This window comes from Sitophilus oryzae, unplaced genomic scaffold (genome assembly GCF_002938485.1).
Source record: "Sitophilus oryzae breed Bouriz unplaced genomic scaffold, Soryzae_2.0 scaffold_465_pilon_pilon, whole genome shotgun sequence".
Taxonomy (NCBI): domain Eukaryota; kingdom Metazoa; phylum Arthropoda; class Insecta; order Coleoptera; family Curculionidae; genus Sitophilus; species Sitophilus oryzae.
Window position 1 is genome coordinate 6,312,640 of NW_022147046.1, and position 13,280 is coordinate 6,325,919.

A 13,280-nucleotide genomic window follows, 5' to 3' on the forward strand; every position below is an offset into this window, starting at 1 on the left:
GAGACAATATGTTATCAGTGAATCTGAATTTATATTAATACAACCTACTCTTTTTGGTCAAAATAAAGATCTAAGAAAAGGTCTAAAATTTATAAATAAATAATTCAATCCCATGACCAACAAATACAAAAAGGTGAACATCTTGCACTTTGCCTTTACTGCTTGTTTAGAAATTTTTCATTCGGCCTTTGCGGGCATTCTGGTGCTGCTTTCCCATGTAAGAAAACGGCCTGAAACAGATGTAACTATTATGGCCAAAGCGTGGCATTCGGTACGAGCCGGGCGGTACTAAATATGTGCATACTTATTGTAACAGAAAAGCGGTGTCACATAAAATTGTTCATCGTGTTTCATAGATCTGGAAGTGATAGTACGGAAAAAACACCTCATTTGATATTCTTGGCACGAGTTCCTACCACGTAATAGAACAAATGTTCTATATTCCCGTTTTTTAGGAATGATAAAGATCATTTGCACATGGTAATTTGATAGATTTAATAATATGATGCTTAAGAGGTTCCGTGTGGATAGAAAGTCACAATTTATTTAAATACAATTTATTTAACACTAATTAACAAAAACAATAACGATAAAAGACTTAAAGAACTATTTACAAACGATTTATAACTATTTATCTAGAAAGAATTTATTTTGAATTTAGCGCGTCAACTGTACTCGTCTATTTATTTCTGTCCTCCTCAGGCCCCAGCCGTCGTATGTTATACCCACAGCTAAAGAGTTTCTCGAATAATCCATAGATCATTAGGTGCATAGAGAAGGTTTCGAGTGTTCTCGTATGTCTACTCCATTCCAGTGGAACTCGTTTTTTCTCGAACGTTGGAATGAATCATTACGGTGTCTATTCTTTAATGCGATGTTAAGGTCATCTGAGGGCAGGACATATAGTTAGGTTAGGTCGAGTCCACACGGGTCTGCAACAATATTATTGCTAGGAAGAAGGCACGATTTCGAACTGAAGCTTTAAAAAGTCTGAGTATTTCGCCACTGAAACAGATCTGAGTTTTTTTATCATAGACATGTCTATCAAAACCTCGATTAAAATAGTTGACGTTCTGATCAATTCTATAAAAAATGGCTTGTGATTTATTTTGAAAAAAGATTTTTTTGGAAATGAACTCGTTACGTAGATATAAGCATTATTTAGAACTGTTATATTTACTCCAAATGTTAGATGATTTTATAATGCTGAAATTACTATTCATCACCTAAAATAAAAAATTCATATATTGCTATTCTGATACTTTTAAATGCCAAAACTCTTAAATATTATGTACAGGTAAAATTGATTATTGTAATTTCAATATAGCTGTTATTCAAATCAATATTATTTTAGAAATTATTATCATCATCTCGGCTTATTTCGATTTTATAATGACCTGTAATTTATTAAATATCCTTATTAGTAACCTTACGAAAGCATTAACACGTGTATAATTTTAACAAGATTTAATTTTTTACATTTTCTGTCGCTCTATTGCCCTCAAGCGATGACATAAAATGGTTGTTTGTCAACGTAAATTAATGCTCTACCCAGTTTGATATGTATTTTTACGGGATTTCTAAATATCGAGTTAGAAAAAACGTTGAGTATATCTCAGATTAAGTAAAATTGTTAATCAGAAATCCACTTCTAATTTGGACAACATAGAACGAGAAGTAATATAAAGCAGATAGAATATACAGGGTGTTTCAAAACATATGTGACATCTCTCGTGGGGAAATTTCTCACGTAAAAATAAGATCTGTTTTTGGTTTGGTTTGATTTGGAACATGATCTGAAACAAAAATTAAAATCTATATTTCACACAAAAATATTTTGTAGCAACAAGTAATTATATATAAAAGGGGCATTAAAAATATGAAAGTACATTATTAAATTATAGATGAATCTGCTTTTGTCAGACATTTTTTGGGCGAGAAAACCTAAAAACAAAGATTTTAAGACCAAAAAATTATGGCGGAGGTCGTCATTGTTGATAGTTGTTTTCATTGTGAAATCCACACACAGACAGACTATTTTAGTTTGGTATTTTGTTTCTTCACATTTAGAAACAGTGGCTGCTAAAAGCTGGAACATCTTGAACACAAATTGCAGAAAATGTTTCGAAACATTTCCTCTAAAAGTTTTGATTCCGCATCGAAACATTTCAGGAAACGGCTAGTGCCACCACAATGGAAACACATGTAATAAAGCCATATAAAATATATAGGTTTCGAAATTGTTTCCTATTTGTGGCATACCGTTTCCATTTTGTGTCAAGATATAGACACGATTATTAGAAACATTACCTAAAATGTGTCAAAAAATGCTACTTGGGTTATTAGGTTTTCTCTATGGTTACAATACATACATAATTCTTTTATTGGTTAGGTAAACTTGTTTTACACATTCCAATGCGGATAGCATTTATACATTCCGTACATGTATACGGCACCTAGCACAATCCCATTGGTCAGATTTGAATTTTAAACAAATTAACGGAATGTACCTAGTAGTCATACTGCAGCAGAAAATCTGTATCTAAATCTATATATCTACATCGTCTATTGATATTGGAAAAGTCTTGCTTGCCGTATCGGTGAGAACCAGCCCCTGGACAGCCCACCTGATGAGGGGTAAGCCCAGAAACCGGTTGTGGGAGTGGATCTTATTGGTTCCCCCCTTTACGACAAGCAAGACAATTTTTTACTTTTTATTTTTTTTCTAGGTGCCCGGTGGCGTAGAGGTACAGGTTCTCGTCTACCAATCTCAAGGTAGTGGGTTCGAATCTCACACCCGGCATTTCATCAGCCGACTATTTTTAATAAAATAAAAATAGTTTGGGTACCTAGGTCGACTCAGCCTTAAATGAGTACTTGGGGTTCACAATCCTGAGGTAATAATAGGCGGTTGAAGCGTATTGCTAGCCACATTACCTTCCTTGTATACCGAACGGCTCTAGTATGGCAAGCTGTACCTTGCTACTCCCAAGGCGTTAAACGCTATATACGGGAGCTCTTATTATTATTTTTTTTCTCTACTTTCGATTTTTCGAAATTAGAAAAAATACACAGCTAAAGGCAAGAAAATATTATTTATTAATCTATATATATTGACTGAAAATGATGCTAGACGATGGGTGGAGGAATTTGAGTCTATGACAAATTCTAATTGGAGGGTGTCGAGTGTCAAAACAAACACGCCAAGGCTCATATTATGTAGGTAATATATTTAGACAAAACCAAAAACCAAAACCAAAACCAACCAAAACCAAATCAACCCCACCAAATAGGTAACCTAACCAACGTAATCAACCCCACCAAATAACCATCTTAACCAACGCAACTAACTCCACCAAATGTAACTAAAAAAACTAACTCCACCAAATCAATCTAAACCCGCCAAAAAGAGTGAAACCAACGCAATCCGTATTTTGATAGCTATTAAATATTTACAGCTTTTTTTAAAAAACAAATTTAAAAAAAATAAAAAATGGTCCGGCGTGAGATTTGAACCACGGACTCCTCGTTCACGAAACGATGGCCTCAATAAAATATACTCCTGCAAGATTAACTATAGCCAGGCTAAGCTATAGCTAACCAGCTGGGTTTCCTTCTAAATCAAAGCTGAGCGTTGAAGCAATGGCAGAGGAAGCTAAAAAACTATTCCCTGTTCATCCAAACGTGATATTTAACTGTAATATTAGAGATAGTTTTGTAGATTTTAGTGTAAATGCATTGAAACAAGCCTGTGATAAATTAAAAAACGGAAAAGCCCCTGGATCTGGAAACGTGCCTGTCGAAATACTTAAGCAATTAATAGACAAAGCAAGAGACTTGCTCTTTCCTCCCGAGTGGAAGAAAGCCGCTCTGGTACTGATTCCTAAAAACTCTAACTCAGAAGATGGATCAGCGGCATACCGACCGATATGTCTTTTAGATATAGAAGGAAAACTATATGAACACCTTATCCTTAAAGAACTTTGGTTTTTCGGGTTTTTAGGCCGTCGTCGGTTAAAATTGCTTCCTAACGTTTCGCTAGCACGAGTGGCTAGCATCCTCAGAGGTGTGTTTGCTCCGATTGCTCACACTAGACTGATGCCTCCGCGTCGGCGTAGCGCGTATTTATGCCTCGGCGGAAGGGGCGTGGCTTGTTCCGGTGGTGGTTCTTCCGGAACTGGTCTACTTCTCTGTACTGCTACCTTGGTCCTAGATATAGCTGGATGCCAAATTCTGTTTAGGTAGAGAGTTTCTTCCTTCCTGTTGAAATTATTTGGATGTTTGTGAATTTCAACAGCTTCCCTGACCAGACGAGGATGATATCCAGATGTTGTGGCAATGACTTGGGTGTCTTCGAACTGGATTTTGTGGTCACCATCTCTTAGAGCATGTTCTGTTACGGCCGACTTGTCTGTTTGCCCTAACCTGCAGCTTCTCTTGTGTTCCGTAAGTCTCGTTCCTACTGAGCGTTTGGTAGTTCCAATGTATACGCTACCGCAGGAACAAGGTATACGGTAGATCCCTGTAGAGGATAATGGTACCCTTTTATCTTTGGCTGGTCTCAAGCAGTCCTTTATTTTCCGGGTAGGTTTGTATATTGTTTTGATGTTGTGTTTCCTGAGAACTTTTCCAATCCTATCGGTGACCTGGGACATATGGAAGGAAGGCCTTATTAACGGTGTTATTCTGTTCATTGACGTCAAGTCTCCTCTGCCTAGGTGCTAGCGCCGCCTTTATTTCTTTCTCATTATACCCATTAGCAAGAAAGGCTTTATTTAAGTGACTTAGTTCCTCTTGTATGTGATCCTTATAACAAATGCGTCTTGCTCTATTTGCTAGTGTTCCGATAATCCCTTGTTTTTGGCTTGGATGGTGATTTGACAGTTTGTGCAACTACCGGTCTGTATGAGTGGGTTTTCGATACACCGTGTGATCCAAATGGTCTCCATTTCTCTTGACAAGCACATCGAGAAAGGCCAGTTGGTTGTTTTCTTCGGTTTCCATGGTAAATTTTATGCTCGGGCTCTGTGTATTAAGGTGATGAAGGAAATCATCTAGGCTGTCTCGTCCATGTTTCCGAACAACAAATGTATCGTCCACATAACGAAACCATACTGCGAGCTTCAGAACTGATGACTCTAGCGCTTTTTCTTCAAATCTTTCCATAAAGAAATTCGCAATTATTGGGCTGATTGGGCTGCCCATTGCGACACCCTCTGTTTGTTCGTAATAGTTGCCGTTCCATAAGAAATAGCTACCAGTCAGGCACACTCGGAAAAGCTCCGCGATGTCAGGTGGAAATGATTCCTTAATTAGATCCATTGACTCGCCTAGGGGTACTCTCGTGAATAGGGATACCACATCGAAGCTTACCATGATGTCAGATGGTTCCAGTTTTAGATCTTTTAACTTTTGAACGAAATGTGTTGAGTCCTTCACATAAGAGTTTGTGTTGCCAACTTTTGGTTGTAGAATCGTAGTCAAGTATTTAGCCGAGTTGTAAGTAGGCGATCCTGGAGCACTCACTATCGGTCTAAGTGGGATACTAGCTTTATGGATTTTTGGTAGTCCATAAAGTCGTGGTGGTTGAGCTTCGGAATTAATCAATTTTGATTTTAGATTTTCCGGGAGTGAGGACGCCTTGATGAGTTTGTTGGTGTTTCTTACAATTAAGGCAGTAGGATCCTTCTTAAGTAACTTGTAAGTCTGAGGCTCCAGTAGATCCTCGACTTTAGACCTATAATCCTCCGTTTTCATCACTACAATAGCATTCCCCTTGTCTGCCGGTAAGACCAGAATGTCCTTGTCAGCGTTCAGTGATTTAAGAGCCTGGTGTTCTTCCCTAGATAGTTTGCTTTTTGGAGGCTTAGCAGTTCTCAATATGTTGGCTGTTTCAAAACGGATCTCGTCCGCGATGTTGTTAGGAAGGTTACGTATGGCAGCTTCTGTTCCGGCAATAATGTCTTCCACTGGAACCACTTTTGGTGTTATGGCAAAGTTTCCTCCCTTAGCTAATAATGTTACTTCTGGTGTTGTGAGAGTCCTATCTGAGAGATTCACCACGGTTCGAGCAGGATCAAGATATGTCCTATATTCTGGCTTGGGTTTTGGTTGGAGTTTTTCATATTTGATCTTCTGGCGAGCTGATGTTCTTTCCAATTCATTTTGCATATTTACAACACATGGAATTTACAACACTATGGAATATCCTGTACAACGACCTACTGGAAACGGTTATGCCCGAAGGAGTAACACTAATCTGCTTTGCCGATGACGTAGCGATGGTGGTAACGGCCAAAAACGAAAAGACACTCATGAGTGTTGCTAATGCAGAACTACAAAGAGTGGCCAACTGGATCGAGCGCAAAGGTTTAAAACTAGCACCGAACAAAACTGAAGCGGTTTTATTAACCTCCAAGAGGAAACTCTCTCATATATCATTTGAGCTTCTCGGTACAACAATTTCACCAAAGAATGCAATAAGATATCTTGGAGTTTGGCTTGATTCAAAGCTTACATTCGGCGAGCATATAAATCAAGTTATTCGAAAGGCGGAACGAACGTTGACCGCACTGGGTAGGCTGATGCCTAATATAGGAGGGCCACTTGCTTCCAAACGTCGAATCCTAGCCTGTATAGCACACTCTCAACTGTTATATGCCGCCCCAGTGTGGCACTTCGCAATATCAAAGGGATATATAAGGCAAAAACTTAAAGCTATACACTAGGGTGGATCGCAGATATCAAAATTTTAAAATTTTTAAAACATCGACATGGAATACATACGAAAAGTTGCCTTTGGTAATGTTGATAAAAAAGTGTTACTACAACTTTTTAATAAAATCACATCTTCTGCCCTCTACCAGCCCTTAAAAAATGAATTTTTTTTTTTTTTTTGAAAAATCGATTTGGAATACCTACCAAAAGTTATCTTTAGTAGTTTATTTAATTTTTTTTTATAAAATCACGTCTTCTGTCCTCTACCGGCTGTTAGGTTAGGTTAAGTTAGCTAAAATTGAAAAAATGCCGTTGCATATATTAAAAATAACTTACTTCCTTCGGAAGCTGATGTTTTAAAGTGTTATTTATGGACAAGGTATAATCTGAAACCTGCAAACTCAGGAAAGGAACCAACCGTCTGACGGAATTATAAGTTTGTGGCAAAAGGCATCAATTCCTACAGTGACAAAAAAACGTGTTTTACAATTAATAAAAACCCATCACGACAAATATCTAAAACTTTTGAGGTATCCAGAAGTTAAGAAAAATGATAGTTACAAAAAACGCCTTCAGGAATTTCAAACCGAGAATACTTGCCTGTTTGATAACTTTGGGTAATCGTACCTTACGTCTTTATGTTAGTACCGAAAATCCAATATTACAATTAAAGGAACTGTTCAAATTTATTGCCAAGGTTTATGCTCCTTTATGGTTTCATATTAAATGCAACTCTTCATGTGTAAATGGTGCCAAACATCTTTAACAAACAATAAAACGCCGATACCTAGAGCAAGGTTTAAAAAGTGTTATAGACCTTGTAATACAAAGAAATGCCTATTTTGTCCATCCCGAAAATCTTCTGATATGTATGCTACATGCTACATGACACTCGCCCCCATATAAGAGAGCTTGCACTTCGCCGCATTCTAAATGCAAAATTCAAGACAATCAATACGCAATATCCGACTTTTTATCTTCTCACAAATTAATTTTGACGCAGATGACTATGTTGATCTAATTGATTGGCAAAAAAATGAAATAACTTTGCTCCAAACTTTGTAAGTAGATGATTTGAAAAATATGATTTTTAGTTCTTCTGAAATAATCATCGACATCGCTGCATTTCCTTGTCACACCCAATCAGTAGAGAGATGCGTAAAACTTGTAACCAAAGCATCTTTATCAGTTGTAAAGACAAAAATAAATTAGGGCAAACTTATGCCACAATTTGAGTCAAAAAAGACTACAATCAATAAGTAAGCAAAACTAAATGGATGAGGGAGGGTGGGATGTAACTCGCCGAGCAGTTACCTCCTCGTGGTGAGTTCGGTTGTTTAACAATACTGAATACATAAAATATTGTTAAACAAACGAAAAGCTGCTCTAAGTGCGCTGCTCGACACAATATTAACTCTTTGTTAAAGTGTTAAATATTTGGGTATTTATAAAAAAAGAGTCAAAAAAGACTACAATCAATAAGTGAGCAAAAATAAATGGATGAGGGAGGGTGGGATAAAACTCGCCGAGCAGTTACCTCCCCGTGGTAAGTTCGGTTGTTTAACAATACTGAACACATAAAATATTGTTAAACAAGCGAAAAACTGCTCTAAGTGCTTTGCTCGACACATTTTTAACTCTTTGTTAAAGTGTGTAAATATTTGGGTATTTATAAAAAAAATGTTTGACCTTGGTACATAGGGTACACTGAGTAGGGGGGTAAAATGTCATATTTAAATAAGATATATTATTTCTAATTACAAAAGTTACTTATTACCTCAATTTTTGGCTAAACATCAAAATTTTATATTTTTGTATTTTTTACTTTTTTTAAAGCCCGGTAGAGAGCAGAAGATGAAAGAAAAATTGAAAAAACTATAAATAGATATTACTTTTCTAATACCAATTGGCAACTTTTGCGCAGTATTCCAAAACAATTTTCAAAACTTCGATTTTTCGATCCACCCTACTATACACCGTAAACTGAACCTCAAGATCTACAGTGCATATAGAACCGTCTCCGCTGAAGCATTAAATGTCATATTAGGGGTGCCGCATATTCACCTACTTGTAGAGGAGAGAAGAGAGAGATACAAAGGGACATCAAAACTGGAGGCAAGAAGCATACTGATGATTGAATGGCAAAAGGAGTGGGATCTAGATAGATATGGTAGATGGACACATGATCTCATACCAGACATTAATATCTGGTTAGACAGAAGCTTTGGAGAGACGGACTATTTCCTAACTCAGGCATTGACAGGGCACGGATGCTTTAACAACTATTTGCATAAAAGGGAGAGATCCACCTCAAATTTGTGTATGTATTGCAAGGAAGTTGACAGTGTCGAACACACACTATTCCTATGCAATGAATGGAAGCAGTTTAGAGTCATTCCAACGGGACAGTGGTGGACAAGTCTTTAATGCCAAAAATATGATGCAAGGGCTGCTAAGTGGTGAAACATCATGGAAAATTACAGTGCGAGGGGAAACGGTATTCTCTCGATGTTTTTCGTAAAAAATTAGACGCGTCCCATCAACAAAAATTCGACAAATTTGCAAGTAGCCAATAAAATGAGTGGGCGGAGCGATTTGCGGTGGCGTACTCGTCAAGTCAACGTATAAAATATATTGCTGTTTATTTAAATGTTTTTTTGTCCGCATTCCTTTCATAGACACAGATCCAGCAGACGCACTTTACATATAGATGCATTCGAGAAATAATAGAAACCAAAGGAAATAGAAGGCATGGCCTAACCGCATAGACAGCCTTCCAGCTGAAGTAATGCGCAAGCGGTTTCCAGCTGGATAGAGCGATGGAATGCGAGGAGGGTTTTTTTAGTCGGTAGGAATCCGACACTACCCAACGGTGTCTTATGCAAGATTTTTCCCCTCCTCCTCAAAAAAAAAAGCTATAGCCAGGCGTTACTTTCTGCTGCAAGCATAATTACCAGGTACATTCCGTAAGTGCGCATGGCACTGTCTTACATTCCATACACGCGTATGGCACTCGGAGTTTAATTGGTTTAAAATTCGAATCTGACCAATGGGATTGTGCTAGGTGCCGTATACATGTACGGAATGTATAAATGCTTCCGGATGCCGCGACCTGCCTTCAGAGCGAATACCACTTTTGCGCTTCCTCAAGCCAGAACTAACGTTAAGTTTCAGGATCCGATTTTCACCATGTGTAGCAACCTTAACTCTGTCTCCGTTTACTGTAATGTGTTTGACTGCTCTGTGGATCGTTTGGTCTCACTAGTGGGTGAGGGGCATGAATAGTTAACGATGGTTTATAACAAAGGTATAACAATGGTTTATAATAATAATTTAATAATTAATAATTTGTTATTATCATAATTTATTCATTTAGGTTTACTTTTCTCTTTATTTTTTGTAATTTGCTTTTCTTTCTTGGTCTTGGTTTTTGTAAATTTGATATTTAATGTTTAGTGACAACCTATTTTTAAGATTGTATTTCTTGTAAGTGGGCTCTAATTACCTGCTGGAAATAAACACTATTATTATTATTATTATTTACGAATAAAAACTGACAAGCTAGTTTCCATTTGAATTCTACCATTTGGATTCTATCCAGAGTTATTTAGAAAAAAACTTTAACTCCTACATTATAGATTTTTCTTTCAGAGACGCAATACCAAAACTCTTTTGAAGAATTTCAAATTTGTGTATAAAATACATCATAAAAAACTATTAGTCAACCTGTTGCGTGAAAACCCCGTATAAATACCTTTAATATAATAAAGTATTTATTTAACATTTCCTTCAAATGTAACATTGTTATAATACTTAATTTGAAGAAATTGATGATGGTTGAATCAAAATTAAATTATTCAGAATTCCGTAAGATATATTCAAGAGTTAACTATTCAAATATTAAATAAATGTTCTAACGACGTACTTATTAATTTTATCAGAAACCTTGGTACCATCTTCTCGTTTCACCAACAGAAAAAATCAACCACTAATAATATTGACAGGCGTGTATGTTCTTCTTTATTTGATTTTAACAACGATGTTAATTATTCTAAAAAATCTACTTTTTATTTGAGAAGGATAGAACAGATTGCACACAACATTAATTATAATTAAATTGAAATGTTACTTTTTCACGGACATTTCAAATTTAGATGTTGATTCAAAACGACTGAAACCTATTAATAAAATCTACAGTTTTAGGAAATTATATTATAGTAATATATCTTATACATAGATTAATATAATATAACTTTCTTTGTTAGCTGGGTTAAATACATAAAAGTATTTATTAGTTATTGTAATTATTTATTAAATTATTTCTTTGCAAGCAATGCAGAAAGTATTGATTAAAAATAAGTAGGTTATACTCGCACATTTAGTAGTAAATATATTTACAATTAACTATTTCTTTAATTATCATAAATTATTTTTTATTCCTGTTAGTTATTTTAATATATTGTTTAAGTTGTTATTTATTATTGTGGCGTTATACAGGACGATTCACGGTAATAATAGGTTGGACTTTATTATTTGTATAATGTTTTGTATTATCTTTTGTTTGTTTGTTTGTGTACCTTGTTTTTTTACTTTATTTGTTACTTTATCTTTGTCTACAAATTGATTTTTTTTTGACAATATATATATATATATATATATATATATATATATATATATATATATATATATATATATATATATATATATATATATATATATATATATATATATATATATATATATATATATATATATATATAAACGGGATTTGGTTTAAGTATTTAATACTCATTTCCAACTACAGCCTATTGCTGCCTTCCCGTTACCCTACGCCACACATCTCTATTTAGAGCGTCATCAGCTTCTAGGTTACGAGCTTGCATTGCTTCCGTAACCGTTCCGTTCCAGGATTTTCTAGGTCTACCTCTCTTTCTTCTGCCCTGGGGAGCCCATTGAAAAACTCTTTTTGGCCACCTGTTCTCCGGCATACGCAGAACATGTCCAAACCATTTTTAGCTGGATTTTTCGATTCGATCCAGTACTGTCTCCTCCGATGCATTCATGATACGCCTGACCTCGATGTTTGTCTTTTTTTCCATCCTCGAGATACCTGCAGTTCTTCTAAGGTAGTCCATTTCAACAACTTGGATTTTGCGCTTCGCGTCTGCACTCAGAGTCCACAGCTCTGAACCATAGCAAAGAACTGACTCCACCAATGTTCTTCCAATTTTGACAATAAAGGCATTTATTTATTTATGGAGAACAGCTGCTACGATATTTTTGAAAATTTTAATGGCACTTCCTTCATCTATCGTCACCCTAGAATTAGGTTGTTCTATATCCACTTTTGGGGTAAAATGAGTTACACACACCATTTTTTTATGCACAATTAGCTTGTTCTATATCCACAAAAAACAATATAGCCAAATTCACAAACAAAGAAAAAAAATCTAATATTTTGTACTATATCCATATAATTTGAAAGTCGCGAAACCATATAATGGCCTACATCCAAAAATCACTATTTAAGGCTACATCCTACAGTTTGTAATAAAAAAATAGAATTATTCTGTTCTATATCCTAAGAAGTGGATATGGAACGAAAATACCAGATCAAAAAATATGTTACTATGCATAAAAATTAGATTGTTCTGTATCCATTTATTCTCGATCTCTTTCTCTCTAATATACAATGTATGTATCTGTTTTTATTTAAATTTAAGGCTTTTGTTTTAAGCGGGTGAAATTGCACCACTAAACGTTCGTTTGTCAAATAGAGGGCAAATCGGTTCGTTTGAAAAGCACTGATTGCCTGATTTGTTAGCAAATTCGAATGTTTCACACTTTGGAATTTCGTAAAACCAGCTGCTTCAAGTCAATTGACTGCTCAATCGTTCGTTTGAAAAGCACTGTTTGCCTGATTTGTTAGCAAATTCGAATGTTTCACACTTTGGAATCTCGTGAAACCAGCTGCTTCAACTCAATTGACTGCTCAATCGTTCGTTTGAAAAGCACTGATTGCCTGATTTGTTAGCAAATTCGAATGTTTCAAACTTTGGAATCTCGTGAAACTAGCTGCTTCAAATCAATTGACTGCTCAATCGTTCATTTGAAAAGCACTGATTGCCTGATTTGTTAGCAAATTCGAATGTTTCACACTTTGGAATTTCGTGAAACCAGCTCCTTCAGCTCAATTGACTGCTCAATCGTTCGTTTGAATAGCACTGATTGCCTGATTTGTTAGCAAATTCGAATGTTTCAAACTTTGGAATCTCGTGAAACTAGCTGCTTCAAGTCAATTGACTGCTCAATCGTTCGTTTGAAAAGCACTGATTACCTGATTTGTTAGCAAATTCGAATGTTTCACACTTTGGAATTTCGTGAAACCAGCTGCTTCAACTCAATTGTTTGCTCTATCGTTCTCTAATACTATCAATACTAGAGATAGCTAAAAAAACATTTTAATAATCCAATGAATGTTAAAAATCAGATTTAAAATATGTCAGATCTAACACTATACAGATTTATATATAATCAGATTTAACACTATACATACCAAATAG

At 35.7% G+C, this 13,280-nt stretch overlaps 2 protein-coding genes across 2 annotated transcripts; both read right to left on the reverse strand.

Annotated features, from left to right (window-relative positions):
• Nucleotides 1-4,085: 4,085 nt before the first annotated feature.
• On the reverse strand, nt 4,086-4,655 carry LOC115885922. The gene has a single exon (XM_030904950.1). It carries the CDS (start codon nt 4,653-4,655, stop codon nt 4,086-4,088), a length of 570 nt encoding a protein of 189 aa, XP_030760810.1.
• A 238-nt stretch (nt 4,656-4,893) lies between these two features.
• LOC115885923 lies at nt 4,894-6,171 on the reverse strand. Its single transcript, XM_030904951.1, has one exon. It carries the CDS (start codon nt 6,169-6,171, stop codon nt 4,894-4,896), a length of 1,278 nt encoding a protein of 425 aa, XP_030760811.1.
• Nucleotides 6,172-13,280: the final 7,109 nt, after the last annotated feature.

Bases quoted from the DNA above. Each gene is read 5' to 3' on its own strand.
- LOC115885922 (XM_030904950.1), bottom strand. From the start codon at position 4,655: ATGTCCCAGGTCACCGATAGGATTGGAAAAGTTCTCAGGAAACACAAC.
- LOC115885923 (XM_030904951.1), bottom strand. From the start codon at position 6,171: ATGCAAAATGAATTGGAAAGAACATCAGCTCGCCAGAAGATCAAATAT.